Source organism: Phacochoerus africanus, chromosome 3 (assembly GCF_016906955.1).
Source record: "Phacochoerus africanus isolate WHEZ1 chromosome 3, ROS_Pafr_v1, whole genome shotgun sequence".
NCBI classification, from domain to species: Eukaryota; Metazoa; Chordata; class Mammalia; order Artiodactyla; family Suidae; genus Phacochoerus; species Phacochoerus africanus.
In genome coordinates, this window is record NC_062546.1 from 3988519 (window position 1) to 4013648 (window position 25130).

General features: G+C 61.1%; 2 protein-coding genes across 4 annotated transcripts; one reads left to right on the top strand and one right to left on the bottom strand.

The window, feature by feature from the left end:
- The first annotated feature begins 2448 nt into the window (after positions 1-2448).
- CTSZ (cathepsin Z) lies at positions 2449-10781 on the top strand. The gene is made up of 6 exons (XM_047770756.1): positions 2449-2719; positions 3134-3297; positions 6456-6635; positions 8397-8547; positions 9117-9279; positions 10292-10781. Exons 1-6 carry the CDS (start codon positions 2571-2573, stop codon positions 10400-10402), a joined length of 918 nt encoding a protein of 305 aa, XP_047626712.1. The 5' UTR covers positions 2449-2570; the 3' UTR covers positions 10403-10781.
- A 1-nt stretch (position 10782) lies between these two features.
- NELFCD (negative elongation factor complex member C/D) lies at positions 10783-23368 on the bottom strand. 3 transcript variants are annotated; one of them, XM_047770754.1, is made up of 15 exons: positions 23237-23368; positions 19127-19242; positions 18547-18656; positions 17609-17718; positions 16689-16796; positions 16054-16206; positions 15489-15577; positions 14750-14915; positions 14414-14548; positions 13860-13999; positions 13095-13209; positions 12527-12622; positions 12304-12444; positions 11365-11494; positions 10783-11260 (listed from the first exon to the last, which is right to left on the bottom strand). In XM_047770754.1, the coding sequence occupies exons 1-15, from the start codon at positions 23321-23323 to the stop codon at positions 11226-11228; spliced, it is 1731 nt and encodes a 576-aa protein (XP_047626710.1). In that variant the 5' UTR covers positions 23324-23368; the 3' UTR covers positions 10783-11225. The 3 variants fall into 3 exon arrangements, with proteins under 3 accessions (XP_047626710.1, XP_047626709.1, XP_047626711.1); XM_047770753.1 differs by having other exon boundaries at positions 15489-15619; XM_047770755.1 differs by lacking the exons at positions 19127-19242; positions 23237-23368 and having other exon boundaries at positions 15489-15619; positions 17844-18656.
- Positions 23369-25130: the final 1762 nt, after the last annotated feature.

Consider the following 25130-nt stretch of genomic DNA (forward strand, 5'->3'; position numbering starts at 1 on the left):
CCGGCCACGGGGCCCTGAACCTGAGCCTCCTCTGTTCCAGGCAGATAAGATGAGTCATTACCCAGAGGATGACCTCACAGGCATGCAGAGCCCCCTCCCCCCCCCGCCTCTCAGGTGCCCCTGCTTTGAAAAGAGCTGGTCAGACAGGTGGGCGGCCGGTCCAGCAGGCTCCTCGCTGCTGCGTCCTTTCTCTCCTGCAGCCCCGGGGGCCGGAGAGCTCCTGGGGCCAGATACCCTTGACAAACAGCTACCCTAAGGGATCCCACGTGGTTTCAGTGACCCTTACAGTGACGCAGCCAGCTCCCCTCAGAGCCAAGAGCCAGGTGGATGGAATCCACGGACCACAGCCAAGTTCAGAGGTTAAGAAAGGGTCCAGGCGCCTGGCTTCGTGTGCTGGAAGCATCACAGGTGCTGAAGGGCAGAGCGGGTGGGTCACAGGAGAGCTCACTTACCTTCTTCTTGCCTTGAAAGTTGTGCTTTCAAATGTCTGGCCTCCCATCATCCCCCGCCTCCTTCCTGCCCGATTTCCCTGTCCCTCTGGGTCTGAGCTGCTTCCAGCGCAGGGAAGTGCCAAGTCCCACAACCTGTCAGCTCTAGATGTCTGATGCGCTCCCAGAGTGCAAATGCCACTGTCCCTCCCTTTCACCTGCATTCCGTGGGGCCCAGTGTTCCCTGCCCTTCCCATGCCATCTGTCCCTGGCCTACAGAGGCGGCATCAGCACCTGATCTGCTCCAGAATCTGCAGCTCGAAACAAAAACGGGGGGTGGGTTTGAGAAGCCCGCATCACACCAAGCACTCCGGGCCCCGCCGACCGCAGGGGTCACACACCCAGGAAGCCCATCCTGCCTGTCACAGCATCTCTGCCCCCACCCCCACCCCTTCCCCGAGGGCCCCAGGGCATCTCGAAACACCCAGGACCAGAAAAGCCGGTAACTGGACACTATTTCATGCCCACGTCAGCGTGCGCCCCGGGCCTCACAGCCCAGTCATCAGAGGCCAGGCCTCGGGGCCCCGTTTCCTACGTGGTAGAACTTGTGGCTGGACGTTGCACCTCCTGGACCTTGACCATCTCTGGGGACCCGGGAGTCCCCACAAGAGTTGTCACACTGTAATATTTGACCACGCTGGTCATTCTTTGACAATCATGAGCTTTTAAGTTTTTCCTTAGAAGAGACCAAAAAGCCACCACCCAGCCGGAGCCTCCTTGAATGATGGAGGTCACGGGTGTTGGGGACAATTGTCCCCGGCTTTCTTCCTCACGTGGAGGAAGGCGGAGGGTTGGCGGAGTCGCCGCAGCCGTGGAGGGGAGACGCCTGGGCCGGGGAAGTCCCGGCTGGCACCGCCCTTCCCGCACCTGCTTCACCCCAGGGAAGGGAAGCCAGAGACTTTGGGACCAGGCCCAGGACACCTGCGGGGGCAAAGCCGCCTCTGGAGACCCGGGTTCCGGGCCCCGCCCCCACCACTCACACCTGAGAGTTTTCTTGGAACCGGAGGCCACCGTCACCCACCGCCCACCGGGGAACTGGTGCTAAGGGCTGGGAGGCGCCGACATTCCCCGAAGAGAAAAGACGCCTCAATGGAAAGAGGCCGTGGCTACACTTTACTCAGCGATGGCACCTCAGGAGCAAGGACCAAGCCCTGTTGGGGTGCCGTGGGTGTCCCAGGGCTTTCGGGGGTGGTCACGGAAATTGCTGGAAGTCCACAAGGCAGCCGCTGTGATTTCTGCTCGCAGGCTTAGCCCGGGCAGAGCGGGAGATGGGGTGGGCCGTGGGGGGCTGTGGGAGAGCAGGGTCTGCCCGCCTCCAGACCCTGCAGCAGAGGCTGTGGGCCCCAGAACAAAACTCTGGGCCCTCCTCCCCCGAGACAAGGAGGCCATGCTGTGGCCACCGCTCACGAGGAGAAGGGAGTGTGCCCACTGCTCACGAGGAGAGACAAACACTTGAGTTGCGAAACCGAGGCCCCAGGGGTCCCACTTCTGCTTTCCCTGCGTTGGAAGGCGAAATGCTTTGTGAGCAGAAACCTGGTCAGGCGGCTTTGGAAGCCGCAATGTCAAATTCATGGTGCATCGCCAAGGGACGGTGCCCTTTGGGGCATACATTTTCTAAAAGGATCCCCCTTCCCCTCTGTATAAACATCTCTCCAGAAAGGTCCTGGGCCTTCTGGAAACGGGAGGCAGAAAGCTAGACGCGGCCTCCTCCCCGGACTCGGGGAACCCCTGTCCCAGGGGGGACTGGATGGGAGGGGACAGCTCTCCTGGGCCAGGGGTCGCCAGGATCCAAGGCGGGCGGCCCGAGGGGGAAATCGGGCCCGCGGGCGATCGGAGGCCCGCGCCCGCTGGTGGGGTCCGGTCTGGGGTGCGGCGAGGCCCGGGGCGCGTGACCCGAGTCCGGGCTGCGGGCCCTGCGGGCGGCCGGGGCGGGGCCGGGTCACCGGGGGCAGGAGCGCGCCCCGCCCCGGGGGAGGGCCCGCCCGGGCGCAGCCACCTTAAGGGCCGGGCGGGGCGCGGAGCCGGGTCCGGACCAGGCGGGGTCGGGACCAGGCGGGGTCGGGCCGCACGGGCGCGGGAGCCATGGCGTCGTCCGGGCCGCCGCCGCCGCCGCTGCTGCTGCTGCTGCTCGTGCTGCTGGCGGGCGCGGCGCGGGCCGGCCTCCACTTCCGCCCGGGCTGCAGCTGCTACCGGCCCCTGCGCGGGGACCAGCGGACCCAGTTGGGGCACAGGTCGGGGACGGGGGGCCGCCCGACTGCCGGGGCCTCGCGCGCTCTCCCGCCTCTGGGGACCCTGCCGCCTCTTTGGGGCGCCCTGCCCCCCTTGACCTCTGCGGGTCAATGCAGCCCTTTGCTGCGGGGGCAGTTTCTCTCCCATTTGCGGCCTTGGCCAAAAGCCCCGTCAGCGCAGGAGGCAGGCCAGCCGCACCTGCCCGGCATTTGGGGCATTTGGGGCCTTGCTGGGGGAGCGGCCCGGCTCCTGCCTGGTTGCGGGGCGCTGGGAGGGAATGCGCTGCCTCCTGGATATTCTGGGAGGGTGGGGGTCTGCCCGCCCTCTCATTTGGGGGAGGGGAGAGGGCTGCCCGTGCCCCCCACCCCTGCCCCAGAAGCCCCCGTGCTGATTCTGTCGTGGTGATCTGTTCCCAGGACGTACCCCCGGCCTCATGAGTACCTGTCCCCATCGGATCTGCCCAAGAGCTGGGACTGGCGCAACGTGAATGGGGTCAACTATGCCAGTGTCACCAGGAACCAGCACATCCCCCAGTACTGTGGCTCCTGCTGGGCCCACGGCAGCACCAGCGCCATGGCTGGTAGGTAGGGGACCACAGCCCCTCTTGGCTGTGGGCCTGGAAGGCCTGTCCAGCTGCCTTCTTGTCGGAACGGGTGGCTGCAGCGTAGGGTCGGGGGCCTGTGATTCTGTGCCAGGACTCGGCCTCGGGAGCTCTGAGCCTTTCAGGCCGAGGGACGCACACCTGGGGCTTGTGGGCGCCTGGAAGTCACAGGACTGAAGCCCAGTGACGCATGGCTCCCGGTGCCTTCTCTCTCCGAGGCTTGTGACCCCAGCCGCTGGGGATCAAACCACAAACAAACTCCTCGGACCCCCCACTGGTGTTTGGGCACGTGGACGTGGAGCTGCAGTGCCTAATATCTGAGACCAAGGCCTGTCCTGGGCCTGGGATAGTGAGCAAGGCCGGCCCGCTTATCATCTGGACCTTAGCCGGCTGGCCGCAGTGAGGGGAAGGAGGGGAGTTGAGGCGACACCGCGTGAGAGGGCTGCGAGGCCTGCCTGGGGGGCGGGGGGTGCTGACTGGGAAGGACGTGGGCAGGGCCCCTGAGAACGTGGAGCCAGAGTCTTCACCGTTGGCGCCTCGGGCGACTTTGGGGCCTGGCAGGCAGGCCGGGTGGGGGCCGGCCTTGAGGCAGAGGCACAGGACAAAGGTCCGGCAGCAGGGACCCGCTGGCTGGATTGAGGAACTGAGAGGACCTTGTGGCGGCCCCAAGGGCGTGGGGGGGGGAAGCTGAAGAGGTCCCCAGGGGCCGAACTGCCAGGGGAGGGGTCTGGTGGGAGCCTGAGGGACCTTGGAGAGGGAGTCACATGCCACGGTTCGCAGCTGCAGTGGAGCGTGGGCGGAGCGGGGCTGGGGGCCACCTGTCTGTCCCCGCCCTCCCCGCCGGGAGCACAGTCTCCTGGGCAACCGCGGCGTCTCCCCCTTTCTCCTCAAACTGCTGACGTCTCCCCAGCAGCGAGCAGCTTCCTCTTTCACTGAGACGATGGAAGCCCCCAGAGGGGACTTCCGTGGTGCCCGGCCCAGCTGCCCGCCAGCGCAGCTGCCCACAGTGTGCAGTCCCTCTGCCCTGGGCGCCCAGCGCCTGAGCCCCTTGCTGAGGCCGCCCTCCCGGAGCGTGGCCTGTGGCCCTCGCTGAGCAAATGGCCAGGGGGCCTCCAGCCCGCTGGCTCCGGGCCCCCACAGGTGTCCGCGTCCCACTTCCCCCCCTGCCTCTCGGGACCATCCAGCCTCGCTTCCAGCTCCGCATGGGCAGGCCCACCGGTCGCCCCTCGAGCCTCTTGCCTAGATCGCCCCCCCACAACGCCCCGATCTCCTCCGGCCTCCCTGGCCCTCCCTTCATTCCCTTCACTCCCTCCGGCTCCTCGTCCTCCCAACTTAAGCCCTGCACGCTGGGTCCCCGGGACCCTCCACCTGGCCTCGACGGTCATGCCCACCTGCCACCCTCCCTCTTGCTTGGACCCCCAACCCTCCCATCTCACAAGCTTCTCCTTTCCACCACCTGCCTGGCCCCCAAACCAGTTCTCTCCTGGCTTCCTTCTCCCTCAGGTGAAAGCCCAAAGGCCCGCGGGCCCTGTTTATACCCTTATACCATCCGGCCACGGATCTGGGCTCCACCTTCGAGTTACGCTTCAAGCTTGTCTGCCGCGGGGGCCTGGCCCTGCCCAAGCCGCCCGCCTGGTCCACCTGCGGGTCCCTTGCCGCCCTGCCCCAGGCCTCCGACGGTGCCCCCAGCTCAGACCCAGGCCACCGTGTCCCTGTCCTGGTCTGCCTGAAACCCTCTAAGATTTCGGAGCCTGTGTAAGCTGGCTCCCCGTTCTGCGGTGGCACCCAGTTTGAACTCCAAGAACTGGAGAACAGGGTATGCTCTCAGGCCAGGTTCCTGCTGCACCGCCCCCCCCCCCCGTGGGTGCCACCCCATCACCCATCCTGCCTCACGTGGGTGGGAGCTCTGTTTTGCTCACTGGACAGAGCCTGGCACACAGTAGGGGAACAGGCAGCTGTGATGAGAGGAGAAGCAGGTGGGGGCGGGGGCCGGGTGCGTCTGGGCTGCGCTGAGAAGTGGGTTCGACCCTTGGGGCTAGCTCAGCTGAGGATCGGTGTGGAAACAGTTGAGAGGCTGAAGCGGGTGCTCACCGCACCTCCAGACCCTGCCCAGCGTGGCGTGAGGACCTGGGACCTCCACTCCAGGGGCACTGCCTGGGGCTTGGCAGCCAGGGAGAGGCTTCAGATGGGTAAACTTCAGGGAGTTCCAGAGGCAGCTGTTATTTCCTGCGCCTACTCTGCGCCGGGCCATTCGTTCAGGCACTCGGTCTACAGCCGAGAGCGGAGGGCGCAACACCCTGGCAGGTGGAGCGCTGATGAGGAGCTGAGGGCCAGAGTTCGTGTGTCAAGTAGTGGCAGCTGGAGGGGCAGCGGGCTGGGGAGGGGCAGCGGGCTGGGGAGGGGCAGCTGGAGGGGCAGCGGGCTGGGGAGGGGCTGAGGGGCGAGGGGCGGCGGCCAGCGGGGGCTTCTGGGAAGGGCCCTGGGGAGGCCTGAGGACAGGGCTGGGCAAGGGGCGGCCGCAGGGGGATGCAGGGGGGCGGCGGGGGGGAATGCCGTGGAGGGGGGGCCGCTGGAGGGAGGGCTGATGACCTGCTGCGGGTTCCAGCAGGCAGGGGCAGGTGGCCTCAGGGGTGGGAGGTGGGCCTGGGGCGGTGGGAGGGAGGAAGGGGCCCTGTGGTGTGGCCGCGGGCTGTCATCAGGGGAAGATCCAGTGAGTTGCGACTTGGAGGTGGGAGCAGCGTGGCTGTGAAATGGCCTTGGTGGCCCTGGAGGAGTGGAAGGTGAGGCGAGCGGCCCGGAGAGGAGGGGCTGAGGGCCGGTAGGATTCTTGTGCGTGACAGGGAGACAGGCTGGGTGCCCCTGGCCGCCCCGCGGGGGCTGTGGCCCAGGCACCGGGGGAGTGAGAGTGGGACGCGTCTGACCCTGGTCTGTGGTCCGCGGTGCCCGTGTCCTGGCTCCACCACAGTGGGCACAGTACCCACCTCGCCCTGCCCGGGGGGCACTTGGAGCAGGTGACACGGGCATCAGTGCTGGGAAGGCCCAGGAGGCCTCTCTGGAGAGCAGAGCCCCCAGGGGACGCGTGGCACCTGGGGTGGCTGGGCGGGCAGTGCCAACAGGCTTGGGTGCTGCCCTTGCAGACAGAATCAACATCAAGAGGAAGGGGGCCTGGCCCTCCACGCTGCTGTCTGTGCAGCATGTCATCGACTGCGGCAACGCCGGCTCCTGCGAGGGGGGCGACGACCTGCCGGTGTGGGCCTACGCCCACCGGCATGGCATCCCGGATGAGACCTGCAACAACTACCAGGCCAAGGACCAAGGTAGGCCCCGGCCCTCCCCGCCTTCTCAGGGCCTGTGGCCAGGGCGGGGGTTTGGGGGGGAGCGGGACAGAGACCGGAGCCCCCTGCCCCTTAAACCTGGGGGCTGGGTCCTGTTGGGGAGGGCATCTGGCTTGTGAGCTCCGTGGTCAGGCCCACACCTGCTTTTTGGGATCTGAGGTGCTGATGTTTGGGTGGCTTCGCGGGCCTTTGTAAGGAGAATGCTTGTCCAGGGTGAGTTTTCCAGGAGCAGGTGGGGGCGGGGGGTGCAGGCAGGAAACGGGCAGGCTGGGCGGGAACATGGCCTCGGCCTGCTTCTTGGGCGTGGCTGGGCCGCAGCCTCCAGGCGGGTTTGGGGCAGACGGCGCCGCGTGGACAGCGGATTCAAGCTGGCCAGGAATCACTGGGGTTGGCACGCTCCTTTCAGGCCGCTCCCCTTGGAAATCAAAGGCAAGAAAAGGCTCAAACCCCAAACCCTCAGTGGGCAGTTTGAGTGGCCTGTCCCTGTCAGCTATCTGAGACAGGAGTGGGGAGGCCCTGGGGGCTTTTCTGCTGGCAGGAATCCCCCCAGACTGGTTGAGGGAGTCCTGCTGAAGTGGTAGAGAACCCACGGGAGGTGCCCATGATGAAAGGAGTGGCAAGGCATCCCCCGCCCCCGCCCAGGGCCCAAGTTCAGAAGTCCTTGAGGCCGCTCTGCCCAGAACCTGTCCTGGTTGCCCCGGCCAGGCCCCTCCAGCCCGCCTCGCACCCAGGCCGGGTGGAACTCATTGGCACCTGCTTGTTTGCCCCAAGCAGCCTTTGTAGGAGCAAAGGCGGCCACAGAGCCACCTGCTTCAGATTGCACTGGGCATCCGATGTGCCCAGGGACGAGTTAAAGCAACAGTTTCATCCTCGAGTTTAATGTCGCCGGGGAGGGTGTGGACTGACAGGAAACGGACAGAAACGGGTAACAGGGACGGAGTGAAAACTGGGGTCACAGGCCCGAGGCCGGATCGACCCAGGAAGAAGTGACACTGTCTGGGGTCCAGGAAGGACACAGGTGATGGTTTGGGGTCTTCCAGATGCTTTTTTTTGTTTGTTTTGAAGCCTAAATCTTGACACCTTCTCAACCCCAAGTAAGAAAGTGCTTGTTGGAGTTCCCGTCGTGGCGCAGTGGTTAACGAATCCGACTGGGAACCACGAGGCTGCGGGTTCGATCCCTGCCCTTGCTCAGTGGGTCAAGGATCCGGCGTTGCCATGAGCTGTGGTGTAGGTCGCAGATGCGGCTCGGATCCCGCGTTGCTGTGGCTCTGGTGTAGGCCGGTGGCTACAGCTCCGATTCGACCCCTAGCCCGGGAACCTCCATATGCCGCGGGAGCGGTTCAAGAAATGGCAAAAAGACAAAAAAAGAAAAAGAAAGAAAGAAAGAAAATGCTTGTTTTCTCCCCCAAGTGTTTCGTGCGACCTATTCACCAGCCAAGCATATAATCTCATGAAAAGCTAATTTAATGACACTATTTTCAGCTGTAGAGCATTGTGGAAGGGCTTTGCCCTGGGCTGGAAAGGAAAAGCCAAGCTCCTGAGTGGCGGCGGCTACGGGCTAGTTAACGTGGGTCTCTCGGAGGCGGCTGGGGAAGGGCTCGCCTCTCGCCCCTGCAGCTGAGAGTCGGGCAAGCTGGTCTGGGTTCAAGCTGGTCTGGGTTCGTGACAGCTGGGTGCAGAGCGGACCTGTCGGCAGGTGAATGAGGGACCAGCCTCACGCTGACGTTCCGCCCTGTCCCCCAGAGTGTGACAAGTTTAACCAGTGTGGAACGTGCACTGAGTTCAAAGAATGCCACGTCATCCAGAACTACACCCTCTGGAAGGTTGGCGACTATGGCTCTGTCTCCGGGCGGGAGAAGATGATGGCTGAAATCTACGCCAACGGGCCCATCAGGTGAGGCGCCGGCACACGGCTGCGGGCACCGGGCCCGCCGGCCTCCTTCTGGCCCCTTTCCTTCTGGCCCGCTTGGCTCACGAGGCTGGAGACACAGCTCCCGAGGGTTTTCTCAGAAGCAAAGCCCCCAGTGTTCCCGTCGTGGCTCAGCAGCCCTGAACCCGACTGGTACCCACGAGGTGGCGGGTTAAGGATCCGGCGTTGCCGTGAGCTGTGGTGTAGGTCACAGAAGCGGCTTGGATCCCGCACGGCTGTGGCTGTGGCTGTGGTGCAGGCCGGCAGCTGCAGCTCCAGTGGGACCCCTGGCCTGGAACCTTCCATATGCTGCAGGTGTGGCCCTAAAAAGACAAAAGAATGAAAGTTGAACAACCCAGGGGCCCCTGGCGGGACGGTCCCGTGGCGGGAGGGCGGGTGCCGCCCTGCTGGGGTGGCCGCGGCTTCAGGGGAGGGCGCCGGGTACCGGGTTGGGGCTGGACGCCCAGGTGGGCGTCGTAGGAGCGGCTCTGCCCCGAAGCCCTCGGCGGTGGAGGCTCTCCACCGGTGGGCTCACCGCTGCCCGGGGCTCGCAGCTGCGGCATCATGGCCACAGAGAAGATGTCGAGCTACAGCGGCGGCATCTTCGCCGAGTACAAGGAGCAGGCCTCCATCAACCACATCGTGTCGGTGGCCGGGTGGGGCGTCAGCAACGGGACGGAGTACTGGATTGTCCGGAATTCGTGGGGCGAGCCCTGGGTAAGGCGTTCCCACCGCGGCTCCTCCCACCTCGATGGGTCTGTGGTTTGGTGGCTGACAACTCGGCCCGGCGCAGAGGGGCTTCCTGCTCCAGGCCGGGAGCAAGCGCTGTGCGGCCGAGGGGGGGTCCTCCTGGGCTGCACGAGGGCTGTCCCTGTCCTGTGCCTCCGAGTGTGTATTTGTGGAAGTTGCTGGGCCAGGAATCGAACCTTTGACACCACAGCAGTGACAACATGGGGTCCTTTAACCACTAGCCCACCAGGGAACTCCAACTGGACCGTATTTAGAGCATCCTTGGCCCCATTCGGTGCCGAATGCTCCTCCTCACCCCCTAGGTGTGACAAGCAGAGATGGCTGCAGGCTTTGCCAAAGGCCTCGGGGCTGGGTGGGGCCGGCTGAGAAGCAGGCCCGATCCTGGCTCCTTCAGCCAGCTTATGCCTTTACTGTCATCTCATTAGTTTTCCTGTCATATTTCTGGTTCTCCTAAGTCATACTGTGGAGTGTTTTCAAGACTACTTTTTGAGTTGGGTCAAAAACCCAGAGGAATTAAATGAACTGCCCGAATTTCCATCTCTAAGACCTATTAACCACATTCATGGTTATGTACTGGGACAGAGATTTATGCCAAAATCGCCAGCAGTTTTTATTAAGCAACTGCAAACAGGGAGTGATAGGTAGTTAAGCCACCTGGTCTAAAGAGTCCACATTTTAATTACTTAATCAGCTTTTGGCCTTCGGGGGGGCCATGGATCCCTGTGTAACATACGAGTCAAGTTAAATAGTTCCCGGGAGACATTTCCACAGAGGGTCCCAGGAAGAGAAGCGGCAGCTGAGGGCAGGGTTTGGATGCAGCTGGAACCCTGGGGGCAGGACCGGGGCTAACACGCACTACACCCGTGCCCCCGCCCTTCCCCGGGCTGGAATCCCATGGCGGGAGGCGGGAGGCGGGCGGGCAGGACCGGGAGGCGGGCGGGCGGGCAGGACCGGGGCTAACGCCCCCCCCGCCCCCCAGGGTGAGCGAGGCTGGATGAGGATTGTGACCAGCACCTACAAAGACGGCACGGGCGCCCACTACAACCTTGCCATCGAGGAGAACTGCACCTTCGGGGACCCCATCGTTTGAGGCCGACGTCTCCGGAAGTCTCATGAGCCCAGGCCCGAGGGGACCCCAAAGTCATGGGCACGGGCTTGGTGCTGCCCCGGTGAGAGGGAACTGGGGCTGATGGGCGAGGATGTGCCAGCTGTAGCAGCTGCGAGCACCCCGGAGGGCAGCTGGCAGGGAGCGGCACGGGCTGGAGGGGGACGATGGGCACCTGCACAGGCCACCCTGCCATCCCGAGCAGAGCGGCCCACGTGCCCGCCGCGCTCCTGCGTCTGGAATGTGTTTAAGAGAGTTCAGACCCATCACCAGTTCCTGTCGCCGTGCGGTTGGGGGTGGGTGGGGGGAGATGGCAATGTCACCTCACACAAGTGATGAATAAAACGCACGACTCCACACCAGACCCCAGCCTGAGTGCTTTATTTGCGAGAACCACCTACCCCGGGTCTGCGCCTTCCGAGGCAGAAAGACTGCCATGTGTTCTCAGAAACTTAAAGCGTCCGGTCAGAAAACTCACATCAGCTTTGATTTAGGCGTCACACAGTTCATTTAGGCGTCCACCCCGGGGCTGGCAGCTGACCGCTGCCCAGGAGGTAAGATGGACCCAGGCCCGTTAGGGGAGGTGGGGATGAACACTGAACAGAGTTTGGGGCGGCCCTGGATTCCTAGGGAGAGGGGGACCGTTCCCGGGGGCAGCCTTCCACTGACGCGGCTCCCACTCTCCTTTTTAAACGTCGCCCACCTCCTCCCACCAGGGCCCACTTTCAAGACGCTGACTGGGCCTCTTCACCCACCGCTTCTGGGAAGGGCTTTTCCACCGGGGGTCTCCAGGAATGTTCTGGCTAGATCAGTTCACCAGGATGAAGTTAGACTTGCAATGAGCTTCAACCAACACAAGGAAGATGGGCGCCACGTTAGAAAACGGGCGGGAAGCAATGCCGTGGGAAACTGGGCAACGGCAGCAGAGGCCCCCGGGCAAAACCCACCTATGAACTCCGTCACGGGGTCGTGCTCGCCTTCGGTTTTAATGGTGCCTGCGATGCTGTCGTTTTCCAAGATGGGGAGGAAGAGCTGCACGAAGTCAGAGGTGTAGGGAGGCGCGATCACGTCCAGCACCTGGGGAAGAGCACAGCGGGGAGCGGCTCTAACCCACTGGTCAAAGGGCAACAGCGGGCGCTCCCGTCATGGCACAGCGGAAACGAATCCGACCAGGAACCATGAGGAAGCGGGTTCCATCCCTGGCCTCGCTCAGGGGGTTAAGGATCCGGCGTTGCCGTGAGCTGTGGTGTAGGTCACAGACACAGCTTGGATCCCACATTGCTGTGGCTGTGGCGAAGGCCGGCAGCTGTAGCTCCGATTGGACCCCCAGCCTGGGAACCGCCATATGGTGCGGGTGTGGCCCTAAAAAGACAAAAGACAAAAAAAAAAAAAGGCAACAGTGGCGGGGACCCTCCCTCCCACTCGCTTTCCATCGACAATTCTAATCTACGTTAACACACTGGGGTGGCGGGGAGGAGTTTCCATTGCAGCGCAGCGGAAATAAATCCGACTAGGATCCATGAGGATGCAGGTTCGATCCCTGGCCTCGCTCAGTGGGTCCGGGATCCCGCATTGCCGTGAGCTGTGGTGTAGGTTGCAGACACGGCTCGGATCCCACGTGGCTGTGGCATAGGCTGGCAGCTGCAGCTCCAATTTGGCCCCTAGCCTGGGGACCTCCACATGCCCTGAGTGTGGCCCTAGAAAAAGCAAAAAAACCAAAACCAAAACCAACCACAAGACCCCGAGGGGTCCCCAGGGGCAGGTGCCTGGTGTCTGGGTGGCTGCCATCACCAGGGCTGTCAGGAAGCAGTTCTGGCAGGTGCAAGATGACTGAACTGGGCCGGGAAGGGCGCTGCCTGGGGAGGCGGCGAGTGGCGTCTGCTGACCTCGGTCACGAAGTGGCGAATGAGAGAAATGTCGGTGTCCAGCTTCTCCAGACACTTGCGGATGTAACTGACCACGGGCAGCACGTGACCCCGACTCAGCAGGTGCACCATCCTGTCCAGCAGCGTCTTCTTCAGCTCAAGCTACACGAGGGGGCACGGAGACGGGTCTGTCAGGAAGGGGTGGCCTCCCTGAGCCAGGCCACCAAGCCCAGCCGCTGCTCACCTGCTCCATCACGTCCAGCTGGGAGTGCTCCGTCTCAAAGAGCTTGACGAGCAGCTGCAGGACCTGGGGGTGCAGGAGCTGGTGGCAGGTGCTGATCTACAAACAGGTCGGGGGGAGCCGCCCTGAGCACGAGGCTGCGTCTGGCTCAGCAGCAGCCAGAGAACTGCTGTCCCAGCCACAGCCGCCAAGGACGGCCCATGGCCGATGACGGTGGCCCCCACCCTGGCCCAGGGCTGCTGCGTTCTGTCCTATCTTCATCCTGTTGGGGACACTTGACAAAAACGGAAATCTATGGAGCCAATGAAACGAGCTCCTTAAAAGCTAATTCTCGGAGTTGCCAGGTGGCCTCGCAGTTAAGGATCTGGCACTGTCATTGCTATGGCTCAGGTTTGATCCCTGGCCCAGAAACGTCAGCAGGCCTGTGGCCAAAAAAAAAAAAAGGAGGAAACCCCTCACTTTGAAAAGAAATAACTAGCTTTGAAAAAAATGTCTTCTGAAGGCACGGAACGGTGAGGTGTGGGTTTCCGCGGCAGGCGGCAGAGACGGAGCTTTGCGGGGAGGACCCTACCTCGTCCAGCAAGGCCAGGTGGACCGGGGTGTGGTCAGTCTGCAGCTGGAAATACCTCGGTTCCGATACCGTCCAGTCCACCCACTTCAGCACACCCATCGCCACCACGGGAAACCTGCAGGCCAATCGGGCAGAACGCTTCCTTGACGTGACGTTTTTAAAAGAGTCAATTCCACACCTACACGCCTGGGAAGGTTCGACAGTGCAAACGGCCTGATGAGAAGAGCCCCCTCTCAGGTGTGGGCGCGCGACCCCAGATTCCGGCCTCAGCTTAGACCACTTTGCTGGTTTAAGAGGAAAAGACCATTAACGCAACACCCCGGGAGCTTGGTGGACTGGGCTGAAGCTGACGCTCACTTAGCAAACCCTTTCTTTCGCCCAAGTACAAGCAACGGAGGACAGACGCACGTCCCCCGGAAAAGCTTCCAGGGGACGGAGGTTGAAATAACTGACGTGACCAGACAATAGCACTCTGTTGGCCTAACTTTTACTATAAATAGATCCTTCCCTTCCAATCAACTTTTGTCTTACTTGATGGGTCTTACTTTCCTTTAAGTCTAATCTGTGAACAGACTTCCGGCAAGTAAACACCTGAAGTGACTCATGCTGCGAATACAACAGTTAAAAGTTCTATGTAGTTAAAACACAAAGAAAAAAGGAGGGAGAGGTGCCATGAATAAGTATCTGTGAACCCTGCGATTTTCTGAGCTTTTACTGTGAAGACCTAGCCGCCCTTCCCCAGAGAAGAGTGAGGTCGCTGCCCACCTGATGCACTGGTAGAGGGTGCTCAGCTCCGCCACGAGCTCCGACGCCCCCTTGTTCTCGTTACAGCACAAGTTGTGAACAGTTTCAACGGCTTTCGACGTGGACTTCAGCTCGTCTTTATTGATGCTCACGCGCTTGTTCTGAAAACACGCGAAAGGCAGAGAATCCCACGGGGCGGGGCCCGGCTTCGCCCCCCTCTGCCCATCACTGCCCACCCCCCCGCCCGAGGCCCCCCTGTCCAGACACACAGCAGCCAGGCGCTGGGACCAGCAGGACGGGCGCGTGCGGCTCAGGGCCCTGGTCACGCCTCAAAGCACAGGCTGAATCAGCATCACGCGTGCTGCGCACACGGTCTTCTACGTTTTTTGAAACTCTACTGGCGTGGAGCCGACGGCCCGTGCTTTCCTGTCAGCCCCTGGACTGTGTGACGCCCAGAGACTCGAGAAGGCCTTTCAGCTGCTGGGCTCCCCACTGCCTGCAGCCAAACTCCCAAGTGATCTCAAGGAGGGGGTCTCGGTCCCCGCAGGCCCGGGCGCCGCGCGCGCGGGCCGTACCTTCTTCCAGGTCTCCACCACGCTCGCCGCGTACGCCAGGATGTGGATGTACTTGTGCTTGTGGTCCTGGTTGATGCGGGCCCCCGGCTTGAAGAGGGACTGCATGAACAGGTCCAGGAAGGCCGGCACGCGGATCTGCAAAGCAACGCGCCGCGCGTGGACCCCCTGCCACGCGGGGCCGAGCGCGGGCCGAGGCGGGGGCCGGCCCGTCTCAGCAGGAAGCGGCGCTCACGGACCAGGAAGGCGCCCGGGAGGAAGGCAGCCCTCCAAGCCGCGCGCGCCGACCGACTGGCAGGGGCAGCGGCCCGTGCTGCCGTCACGCGAAAAGCCACTTACGAGCTCCACGGGCGGCGGGTCCATGCTCGTGAACATCTTGAACAGGACGGTGATGTCGGCCGGGTTCAGGGCCCCTTTGGACAGCATGGCCCCCAGGGCCTGGCAAGCCCTGGGGTAGGAGGCCGCTGTGCCCAGGGCCAGCGTGATCTGACTGGCGTCATGGCCTCTGGGAGAGAAGAGCACACGGCCGTCAGGCCCCAGGCGGGACCTGTGCCCCCCACCCCCCCACCCCCCGCAGACGGCTCTGCGTGGCCGGGGCCCCTCGGCTCTCGCGTGGGTCTGTCTCGCCCAGGACGCTCACTACTGCCTGCGCCGTGACAACCACCCTGCACACGCGGCTCGCAGACCTAGAGGGGGGCAGGCACGTTCCAAGCACCTCAGGACCCCGCCAGCAGAACACGAGGCAGCCGGGGCTGCTTCTGTTCTGCGGGATACGGACGACCACACCCGGGACCACCGAACGGCGACCTCAGGACCACTGTCGTCTGTCACCGGCGAACCCCAATATTCTGGGAACTCGGGTTCGTAAATACAGGGAGTTAAATAGTAAACACCTGACAAAACATTCACTCAAGCAAAACTTCCGAAAGCAAGCTCTCCGCACTCAGAAAGGACCCCGCTCCTCCAGCTCTACCAGGTAAAAGGAAGGGCGCCTATGTGTCGGAACAGGAGCACCGGGAGTCTGGGTGTGGACTCAGGGCAACGCGGGGTGGGGGTGCTGAGCGGAAGCGGGGCTCACTTCTCCTGGGCGAAGCGCTGCACCTCCTGCGCGACCCTGCGCACGGCCGAGCCCCCCTGCTCCTCCTGGGCCAGCACGGACATCATGGCCTGGGCGAACAGGTACGTGTGCTCGCCGTGGCACACCATCTTCTGCAAAAGCGCAGGGGAGGGCGTCTGGGGCTTCAGGACCCCGGTAACGCCAAGTGCAGACGCAAGAGACTGCAAGGGGCCTGCGCGGGCTTCTGTCTCGGGAGGGGCCTTCTACCCGACGTTCTCCAAGCAGCCCCCTCCTGGGGTTTTCTGTCTTTTACGGCCACACCTGTGGCATGTGGAGGTTCCCAGGCTGGGGGGGTCACACGGGAGCTGCAGCTGCTGGCCTACACCACAGCCACAGCAACACGGGATCCGGGCTGTGTCCACGACCTGCACCACAGCTCACAGCAATGCTGGATCCTTAACCCACGGAGCGAGGCCAGGGATCGAACCGGTGTCCTCATGGACACTAGTCATTTCGTTGCCACTGAGCCACACATCGGGAACTCCAGAGCAGCCTCCTCCTAATCTGAGCCGCATAAAGAACTCACAGCGAACTCCGGGAGATGTTTCTCAAGGTTTTCCTCTCCTCCATCCAGAATTGTAGCCAGAGAGGTGCGAAGCACCCTAGAAAACACTTCCAGCTGCTGGCAGGCTGTGGACACGCTGGTTATCTCCCCTTGGTACCCCGCGTCGGAAATAAGCTACGACACAAAAATAAGCCAGACACAGTCACGAAGCCGTGGGGACCCGTCACGAAGCCGTGGGGAGCCACCCACAGGAAGGGGGGCAGACGGCGGAGTCCAGGGTCAGAGGGGGCAAGATGCACTGGTGGCAGGTGTCAAAGCTTCACTCGGATGCCCACCTGACCACTAAGCAGGTCTGCGGCCCAGCCAAGCCCCGCCTTGGCTCCCCGTGTGAGACCGGGCCTGCTCAAGGGCGCCTGTCTGTCCCCACACCACGGGCCCTGAACACGTCCCTGCCAGATGCTGAAGCGCAGCCCACGTCAAAGACACGAGGGCCATGCCTCTCCTTCTCAGCGTGTGAGTGACTGAAGCCAAGTGATGAAATCCTTCACCAGAACGGCAAAGGCGCTTTCCAAAGGGCGGGCCGCCAGCTCGCCAGCCCAAGCCAGGCCTGAGTCACCAACGCTGCCGTCTTTCTCTGGCCCTAGGACCCCTCCTACCTTGACAGTGAAGTTAAGCATCAAGCAGTCCGGGTGGGCTTCTGCCAGCTTGTAGAACAGATCCCTCCACGTGGTGTGCGCGATCATCTGTTCCAGCCACGCGGGGGTCTGCCAGGGGAGGCCGCGCTTCAGCCTGAGTGCAGGTGGCGCTGTGCCAACAGCCTCGGGCTCCCGGCTGGGGGGGGGGGGGCCGAGCTCTGAGCTTTGGGACCCAGGGCTGGAGGGCTGCACAGAGCCCGGTGGCAGGGCCAGAGACGGAAGGCCCACTCGCAGCCTTCGGAGGCCCCAGCCCCTGACAAGCAGGGCCTGGGACGCCCACGCCTGGCGCAGCACCACGCACACAACTGCCGCCTGTCCAGCAGCGCGTGCCCTTGGCAACGTAAGCAACGCAGGTGGTGTATCCATCACCACGTGGCGCAGCCACGGTCTCTGTGATGATGACAGTGGCAGACCTGGTGCCGAACCCACCTCCCAAGGCTGCTCCCACGGCAGGCCACTCCTGGGAGACGGGGCTCCGGGGACAGGCAACTGGGATGTAAGACCACCCACCCACGGAGGTTTCTGGAACTTTCTGGACACTGCACTAGCGTCTAAGGCTCTCTGTCCCCAGCCTTCCTTCCTTCCCTCCCTCCTGCCTTCAGGGCTCGGCCCGGCCCCCTCCAGCCCGACCACCTTCCCTCGCAGGCAGGTCCAGGCCCGGGCTGCTCTCTGCTCCTCGGAGTGACCGGCTGCGCCTCCTCTCGGGCCTCCTGGCCCGCAGGACCTCGCCCCCGAGCAGAGCGCCCGCCGCCACGTCTGACCCCACGCGAGCTCGGTCTCAGAGCCTGGCTTCCACCCCCAACTCCCACGCCCCCTCCACGCCTCGCCCCCTCCACTGTTCACGGGGACTCAGCCCACGGCTCTCGGACCGGGGCCCTCACCTCGCCTTCTTCAGTAAAGATGGAATCCGCTTTCCGAGGGTCGAAATGTTTGATCAACAAACTCTTCAAGTGATTTTCCACAGTTTCCTGAACCTGCACTGGTTCAACACCTGAGAAAAAAATGAAAGCAACTCGATGGAAAGCGGCAGTTTCTCAGGTCACTGTGTTATTTCAGAAAAAGAAGACAGGCCCAAAGTCCCCACGCGAATCGAATTATCACACAACTGCTGCTCACTGCTTAGGATTTGAGGCCTCTTATCAACATTCATCCCAGCCAATCACAAGACCCAAAAAGGAGCTCAGGGCAGATCACACAGGACGTCTGCTTACGTGGGACGGCGAGTGACATCTTCGAAGCCCCGCTAAGAGCAAGGACAAACTGCCAAGACAGGGAGGAGGATGGAAAAACACGTCCCGCCCCCCACAGCAGAAGAGAGCAGGTGCCAGCCAAGAGACTGGCTCCTGTGCAACCAACGTGACGGTGCTGATTCGACGAGTTTCCGGGCAGTACCTACTCCATGAGGTCATCTGTACCCAGTTCAGTGGATTTACAGTAAGGCTCTACTTTGATCATATTAGCTAAAAGCCACAATCATACCCGGTCCTAAATTATCCATCATTCACTGCCTGTTGTAACAGACCTCTTAAAAACGGCACAGTGAACATACCCTGTATAATCCCATAATCCCACAACCTGCTAGGGAAAACAGCTCAATGAGAATCACATTTGCAGGCTATCTGTAAACCTCAATTACTGAATCAAAGATGAGAATCAAGCAGATGAAAGTGGGTAAGGAGTTCAGTTCTCACTTATGGAAGTCTTAAAAGCCAGGAAAACAAAGGCGGCCTTTCCCACGTGTCAGCATTATAATGATCCAACAGTCCGTGACAGAGGTGGGGTGGGGAACCAGCCAGGACCCAGGCCACCCCCAGAGCACCTGTCTGAATGAGCCACTCGGCCAGGAGGTTGACGGTCTGGGCCACGGCCGTGTAGTTTTCTGATAAGAGCTGGATGACATTCTCCGGAGACCCTCCTGCCTGAAAATACCTACGAGGGCAGCAAACAAGCGACGGCGCTCAGCGTCAGGACGAAAGAGGAAGATGGGTTGCAAGATCTTTTTTTTTTTTTTTGCCTTTTCTAGGGCTGCTCCCGCGGCCTATGGAGGTTCCCAGGCTAGGGGTCCAATCAGAGCTGTAGCCACCGGCCTCCACCACAGCCACAGCCACACGGGATCCGAGCCACGTCTGCGACCTACACCACAGCTCATGGCAACGCCAGATCCTCAAGCCACTCAGCAAGGCCAGGGATGGAACCGCAACCCCATGGTTCCTGGTCGGATTCGTTAACCACCGCGCCAACACGGGCCCTCCAGGTTATTAAGATTTCTAAAGTGGGCAGGACCTGAGGAGCCATCCGTCCTGAATCGTGTTATTCTCACTTTTACGTGTCACCTCCTGAGCCTGTTACAAACCTTTCCCCCCAGCCTCCTCCCAACACAAAGCACCCTTCTCGCTTACCTCTTCAGGGTGTTGAAGATGGAGGGCTCCATGATATAATCCCGGGTGGAAAATTTATGCAGGCATTCTTGCTGGACCTCCGCGTCATCTTCGCCCTCTCCGTAATCATCCTCCTGCTGCTGGGAAGAACAGCCGTGCTGGAGTGCCCGGCGTGGCACGGCAGAAACGAATCCGCCCAGGGACCATGAGATTGCGGATTCGATCCCTGGCCTTGCTCAGTGGGTTAAGGATCTGGCGTTGCTGTGAGCTGTGCTGTAGGTTGCAGACGTGGCTTGGATCCCACGTGGCTGCGGCTGTGGTGCAGGCCGGTGGCTGTAGCTCCGATTTGACCCCTAGCCTGGGAACCTCCATATGCCACGGGTGCGGCCCTAGAAAAGGCAAAAAAAAAAAATCCATGCTATTTTTTTGTTAATACAAATGTTCCGTAATTTCACCAAAGGCCCATATAACGCTGTCCACATCAGCGTTTCATTTGATTTTCATGATGATCTCATGAAGTTCACCAGATGGGTAAGGAGCCAAGGAGACAGAACCCAGGGTCCCAGTAGGTGGGCTGTGCCAGGCCTGCCCGCTGGCGACCATGTGCACGGCGCTCACACAGGATACTGCCCCCACACCCGGCACCGCAGCTGGGGACCCATTTCTCGCCTACTAAACAAAGATAACAACGGTACCTACTCCCACCCCGTTGCTGGGAGGGTTCCATGAGCTCATTTGCGGAAGAGCCAAGCGTGGTACCGGACATCTAGCAGGAGTTCAGAGACATCAGCTACTCTTACTACTGTCACGACGGCCGTGCCGCGCTTTCCAGCAGGGGCTGCTGGAGTGATTCTTGACGGCCTGGGCCATCGATGTGCTGTCAGAAAGTAAGGCTCACTGGCTGCCTCGCTTCGGCAGGCCTGGCTGGACTCTAGTCCCCGGTCTACACGGAAGCCACTCAGGCAAGTGCCGACTCCACGGGCGAAGCGGGACGACAGGTGCTGACGACGGGCTGCGTGGCCCCGGGGTCTGGCCAACTTCGACGCCCTCATACCAACAAGCAGATGCTTTCTGACACGTCCTCCATACCGAGGACCTGTCACCAGGAAACCCGAGAGAACAGAAGACCGGACGCGGCCGTCCTGGTCGAAGGCGTTTACCAACTAGTGGGAGAGCCAAGCTCAGTGCCACCGACCCTAACGGAGGGGCTGAGAGCCAACCATGGCTGGGGGCCAGATTCAACCCTCCCTGTGGTGTTGCAAACAATGTTTTCTTGGAACACAGCCCCCCCCCCCCCCCCCCCCCGCTTCTACACTGTCTGTGGCTGCGTCCCCCTGGAACGCAGGGGAGGGGCGCTGTGACAGCCCCCCATATTCACAGCCAAGTCTGCCCGCACTGGTCTGGACTTGCATCCGGAAAGCAGTGCTTTGGGAAGAGAAGGAGCGAGGCGCCTTCAGTCTGGAGACACGGCCCCTGCTCTAGGCCTTGAGCGGGGAGCCCTGAGCAAGGCTGTGAGGGGTCTGGCCTCCCCTGCTCGTCCTTGTGTCTGGGGCCCCTGGGCTCTTCTCTTCCGCCTCCCCGCCCACAAACCTACAAGAAGTCCAAGGCGCTGTCCATTGCACCACGGAGCCGGCGCTCATCCGTCTAGAACCCGGCCCAGGTCTCTCTCGAGCTCCAATCGTCTGTCCTCACCTCCGTCTGGACGCCCCCCTGGTGCTGCAAACGCATCAGGTCCCTAACGGACCTCCTCTGCTCCCTCTAAACAGACCTTCCTACCGCCTTGTTTTAGCAAAGGATCCCATCATCCGCCTGTCACCCCAAAGCCACAAACCCAGGAGTGGCTTCAAAGTCTGCCCCATGACCCCACCCCACGTCCTGTCCAAAGACCTGCCAATTCTCTGTCCCACATTTCTGCCCCGCTTGGCCCTTCCTCCCACCCTTCTCTCTGCTCACCCTTATTCTGCGCACACTCAGCCCCTCCGTGGCTCAGGCTTGTCCCTTCCTTTCAGTCGCCCCTCACTCGGATGCCACGATGACCTTCATGAGCCACACATCTGTGTCTTTCTTGCCTTGAGTTTCCTACCTCCCTCAGCAAAGACAGCCGAGCTCTAGCCTGACCTCCGCCTCCCGGCTGCCCGGCCGGCCTCGCTCCCTGGCGCTCCCCGGTTCCCCCCGGAGCCATCTGCGTTTCGGTACCTCTCACCCTCTACCACCTGCACGTAAGGTCACAGTAGCTTCCTTACCTGTCTGCCTGCCTCCCTGAACCCACCCACCGTGGGGTCAAGTGAAGGGCTTGTGGGTCACACGGACTGACCTGCCACGGTCTTTCAAAACCCAGCTCGTGTCACCCCTCCTGTCACGTCTCCAGATTCTCTCCCTCCTGCACGAAGTCAGTCAGGATGAACACGAAATGAGCCTCTGGTCCACCCCTCTCATCAGTGAGAGCTTATTAGGCGATTCAAGTCCTCCAAAGGCGAGACCCTCAAACCTCCCGTCTACAGCATCTAGGCCGGGCTCTGCCATCCCTAACTTCATAACCAAGGCAAACAAGTGGAATATGCTCCGTTTATCAAATGAGAGCGCCAGAGGAGTTCCCTGGTAGCCCAGTGGTTAGGGATCTGGAGTTGTCCCTGCGACGGCACGGGTTTGAGCCCTGGCCCGGGAACGTCCACGTGCCACGGGCACAGCCAAAAAAGGAAAAGAGAGAAAATGAAAGACTGGACTCAACGGCCCTCAGAAATGCCCCAGTTGTAACTCTATGACCGGAAGGCTCACTGGGACGAAAGTACTAGGACATTGTGAACAAGACAAAATTAGTCTTAGGTAATTCGTCTGAAGTTAGTTTAGTGGCGGGTTGGAATTACTCCCTGACACCCTGTTTTTTTTCAGGATCGCTCGGTGGTCCAGCAGTTGGACCAAGTGGCAATGGAGACTAAGCACTGAGTTGGGTCCCACTCCCACCTCATGTATTAGGTTCACGACCTTAGGCAGGTCACTGGGTCCTCCTGTCTCAATTTCTTCTTTTCCAAAATGAGTAGACGAACACTCAACTGCCTCTTGAACGTGGAACAAGGAGTATGAAAGCAGCTAGCCAGCACAGGCTTCCGACTAGCTAAACCGGACTCCATCCCCCGCCCGAAGCTCCAACACCACCGAAGGATCCAACACTCGGATCTTTGTCACTCTCTACCCCAAACTCTTGAACAAGTCTTACTTTTCAGCAGCTCTCAAAGGCCCTTCAGACGGCGCTCCCTCCCAGACCTCAGGCCACTGCTTCCACCAGGCCACCAACCACACAGGCCTCCTTTCAGCTCCAGGAACACAGCGCCTATCTTCGCATCCTGGTCCCCGGCTTCATCGCCCCCTGTGCGCCACCCGCCCCTCCACCAGGCACGCCCTGCTCCATGCCTTCCCCTCCAAACTATCACTCCAACGTGTCCCAAACACACCCAACCTCGACCTATTAGAAGGCAGGGTCCTAGGCTCCCGCAGAGGGCAGCGGAGTCGCGGTCACCCGGGGACGGGCCTGAGAAGCTGGATTCAGGCGGGTCTTAATGGGACTCGGGTTGGGGTCCTCCGGCGCCCGCGCCAGCTCCCTCCAGGGGAGAAGGTTCGGACCCGTCCGCTTCCAAAGTCCCTTGGCCCAAGGATTGGTTAACTCAGCCAAAGCACCCAAGAGCAGGTTCTACAGAGAGGAAAAGTTCCACGTCCCCCCTCACCACGCGGACCTGGATTCTGTGGAACTTGTAACTACTTTTTTAACTGTGCGGCTGAGCCCAGCGCTCCACCTTCGAGGTGGTGTCCGACGCGCCTGGGCGCCCGGCGCTCCCGGGAGCTGGCTCGAGGCCGCCCCGGGGCGGTCGGCGGGTCAGCTCGGGTCACGATCGGGGCCGGCGCCCCTGGGGCCGGACCGCTCACTGCGGGGGCGCCCTCGCCGGCGCCCCTCGCCCCGCGCGCTCGGCCCCCGCGGAGGCGGCGCGAGGGGCGGGCCCGGGCGACGGGGGCGCGCGGCGGGAGGGGGCGGGGCGGGCTGTGCTCGGGCCACGCGGCGGGGGCGCAGCCGGCCCGCCGGCGACGGAAACCAACAGTCCCCGTCGGGGGCGCCCGGTGCCCCCCCTCCCCCGCCCTCACCTGGCCGCCGTCCGCCTCGTCGCCCCACTCGGCCGCGCTCCCGAAGTAATCTTCGTCCATGATGGCGCCCGGCGCGGCCCCCGCCATCCTCTCCCGCGAGCGCGCCCGAGCCCGGCGCACGCATGCGCACGGCGGGCAAGAGCGCGCACGCGCGGCCCCGCGGCCCCGCCCCCTCCCCCACCGCGGACGCGCGCCTCGGCCCGGGCGGGAAGAGCCGGGCCAGGGCTAAGGGGCGGGGCCTGGACGGAGGGGCGGGGCCTGGACGGAGGGGCGGGGCGCAGAGGGCGGCCTACCTTCCCGCCAATAGAGCGACCGGAATTGATCCGGGAGCACAACCTGGCTGGAGCCGCGGGCTCTGGGCTCCGGGCAGACGGGAAGACGTTTCCAACTACTTTCACACTTGGCCCGGGCTCGGGTCCCAGCCCCGTCCCTTCTCCACTGAGAGCTCGTTCTCTGACCATCCGTTTCCTCTTCTGACACCTGGGCCCAAGACTTGGCTTCCGTATCAGGCACAGGGTTTAGGGCCATGAAAATATTTTAGTTCTTCCAAAATGAGAAAATAAATAAGATAATAATGAATCCAGGCTGGATTATATTTGTACAAGTATAATTTGTATAAAGAAGTAGCACAGTGTAAAATAAAAATTTTTAATATTTCTTTACAGAAGAAGGGCCCTCAAAGGCAAATGTCATAGTGTGGCCCTGGAAAAGGGGGCCTTACCATGGAAGTAGTTGCTAAGGGTAACTGATATGATGCTTTTACAGGCGGTCAAAAAATGACAGCCTATTAATTTCCAAAATAAATAAATACGGAGTTCTATATGCTACGGGTGTGGCCCTAAAAAAAAAAGACAAAAGACAAAATAAAATGAAATATACAAATACTCATATAGCTCACTATCAAAAAAACCAAACAACCCAATCAAAAAATGGGCAGAAGGCCTAAACAGACATTTCTCCAAAGAAGGCAAATAGATGGCCAATAGGCACATGAAAAGATGCTCAACATTGCTCATTATTAGAGAAATGCAAGTCAAAGCGACAATGAGGTGTCACCTCACACTGGTCAGAATGGCTCTCCTCAAAAAATGTACAAATAGGAGTTCCCATCGTGGCGCAGTGGTTAACGAATCTGACTAGGAACCATGAGGTTGTGGGTTCGGTCCCTGCCCTTGCTCAGTGGGTTAACGATCCGGCGTTGCCGTGAGCTATGGTGTAGGTTGCAGACGCGGCTCGGATCCCGTGTTGCTGTGGCTTTGGCGTAGGCCGGTGGCTACAGGTCCGATTCGACCCCTAGCCTGGGAACCTCCACATGCCGCAGGAGCGGCCTGAAGAAATAGCAAAAAGACCAAAAAAAAAAAAAAGTACAAATAATAAATGCTGGAGAAGGTGTGGGGGAAAGGAAATCTCCCTATGCTGTTGGTCTGAACATAAACCGGTGCGGCCGCTGTGGAAAACAGTACGGAGGGTCCTTAAAAACTAAAAATAGAACTACCATACGATCCAGCGATCCCAGTGCTGGGCACATATCCAGAAAATACGAACTCTAATTGGAAAGATACATGCACCTCAGTGTTCAAAGCAGCGCTGTTTACAACAGCCAAGTCATGGACACGACCTAAATGTCCATCACCAGATACGGTGCACGTGTACAACAGAAAAGTACTCAGCCATAAAAAAGAATGAAATACTTCCATTTGCAGCAACATGTATGGACCTAGAGATTATCTCCGTAAGTGAAGTAAATCAGACAGAAAGACAAATATCATATGATATTACTTATATGTGGAATCTAAAAAACGATCCAAATGAACTTATTTATGAAAAAGAAACAGACTCACAGACATGGAAAACAAATGTATAGGAGTTCCCGTCGTGGCGCAGTGGTTAGCGA

What these genes read in the sequence shown, in the direction of transcription:
- CTSZ (XM_047770756.1), top strand. Translation starts at nt 2,571, where the DNA reads ATGGCGTCGTCCGGGCCGCCGCCGCCGCCGCTGCTGCTGCTGCTGCTC. An exon ending in CGGACCCAGTTGGGGCACAG is followed by an intron (nt 2,720 to 3,133) that starts GTCGGGGACGGG and finishes ATCTGTTCCCAG; the next exon opens with GACGTACCCCCGGCCTCATG. An exon ending in TACGCCAACGGGCCCATCAG is followed by an intron (nt 8,548 to 9,116) that starts GTGAGGCGCCGG and finishes CGGGGCTCGCAG; the next exon opens with CTGCGGCATCATGGCCACAG.
- NELFCD (XM_047770753.1), bottom strand. Translation starts at nt 23,323, where the DNA reads ATGGCGGGGGCCGCGCCGGGCGCCATCATGGACGAAGATTACTTCGGG. An exon ending in ACCCGCCGCCCGTGGAGCTC is followed by an intron (nt 14,549 to 14,749) that starts GTAAGTGGCTTT and finishes GTTGCTTTGCAG; the next exon opens with ATCCGCGTGCCGGCCTTCCT. An exon ending in ACCTGGCCTTGCTGGACGAG is followed by an intron (nt 12,623 to 13,094) that starts GTAGGGTCCTCC and finishes ACCTGTTTGTAG; the next exon opens with ATCAGCACCTGCCACCAGCT.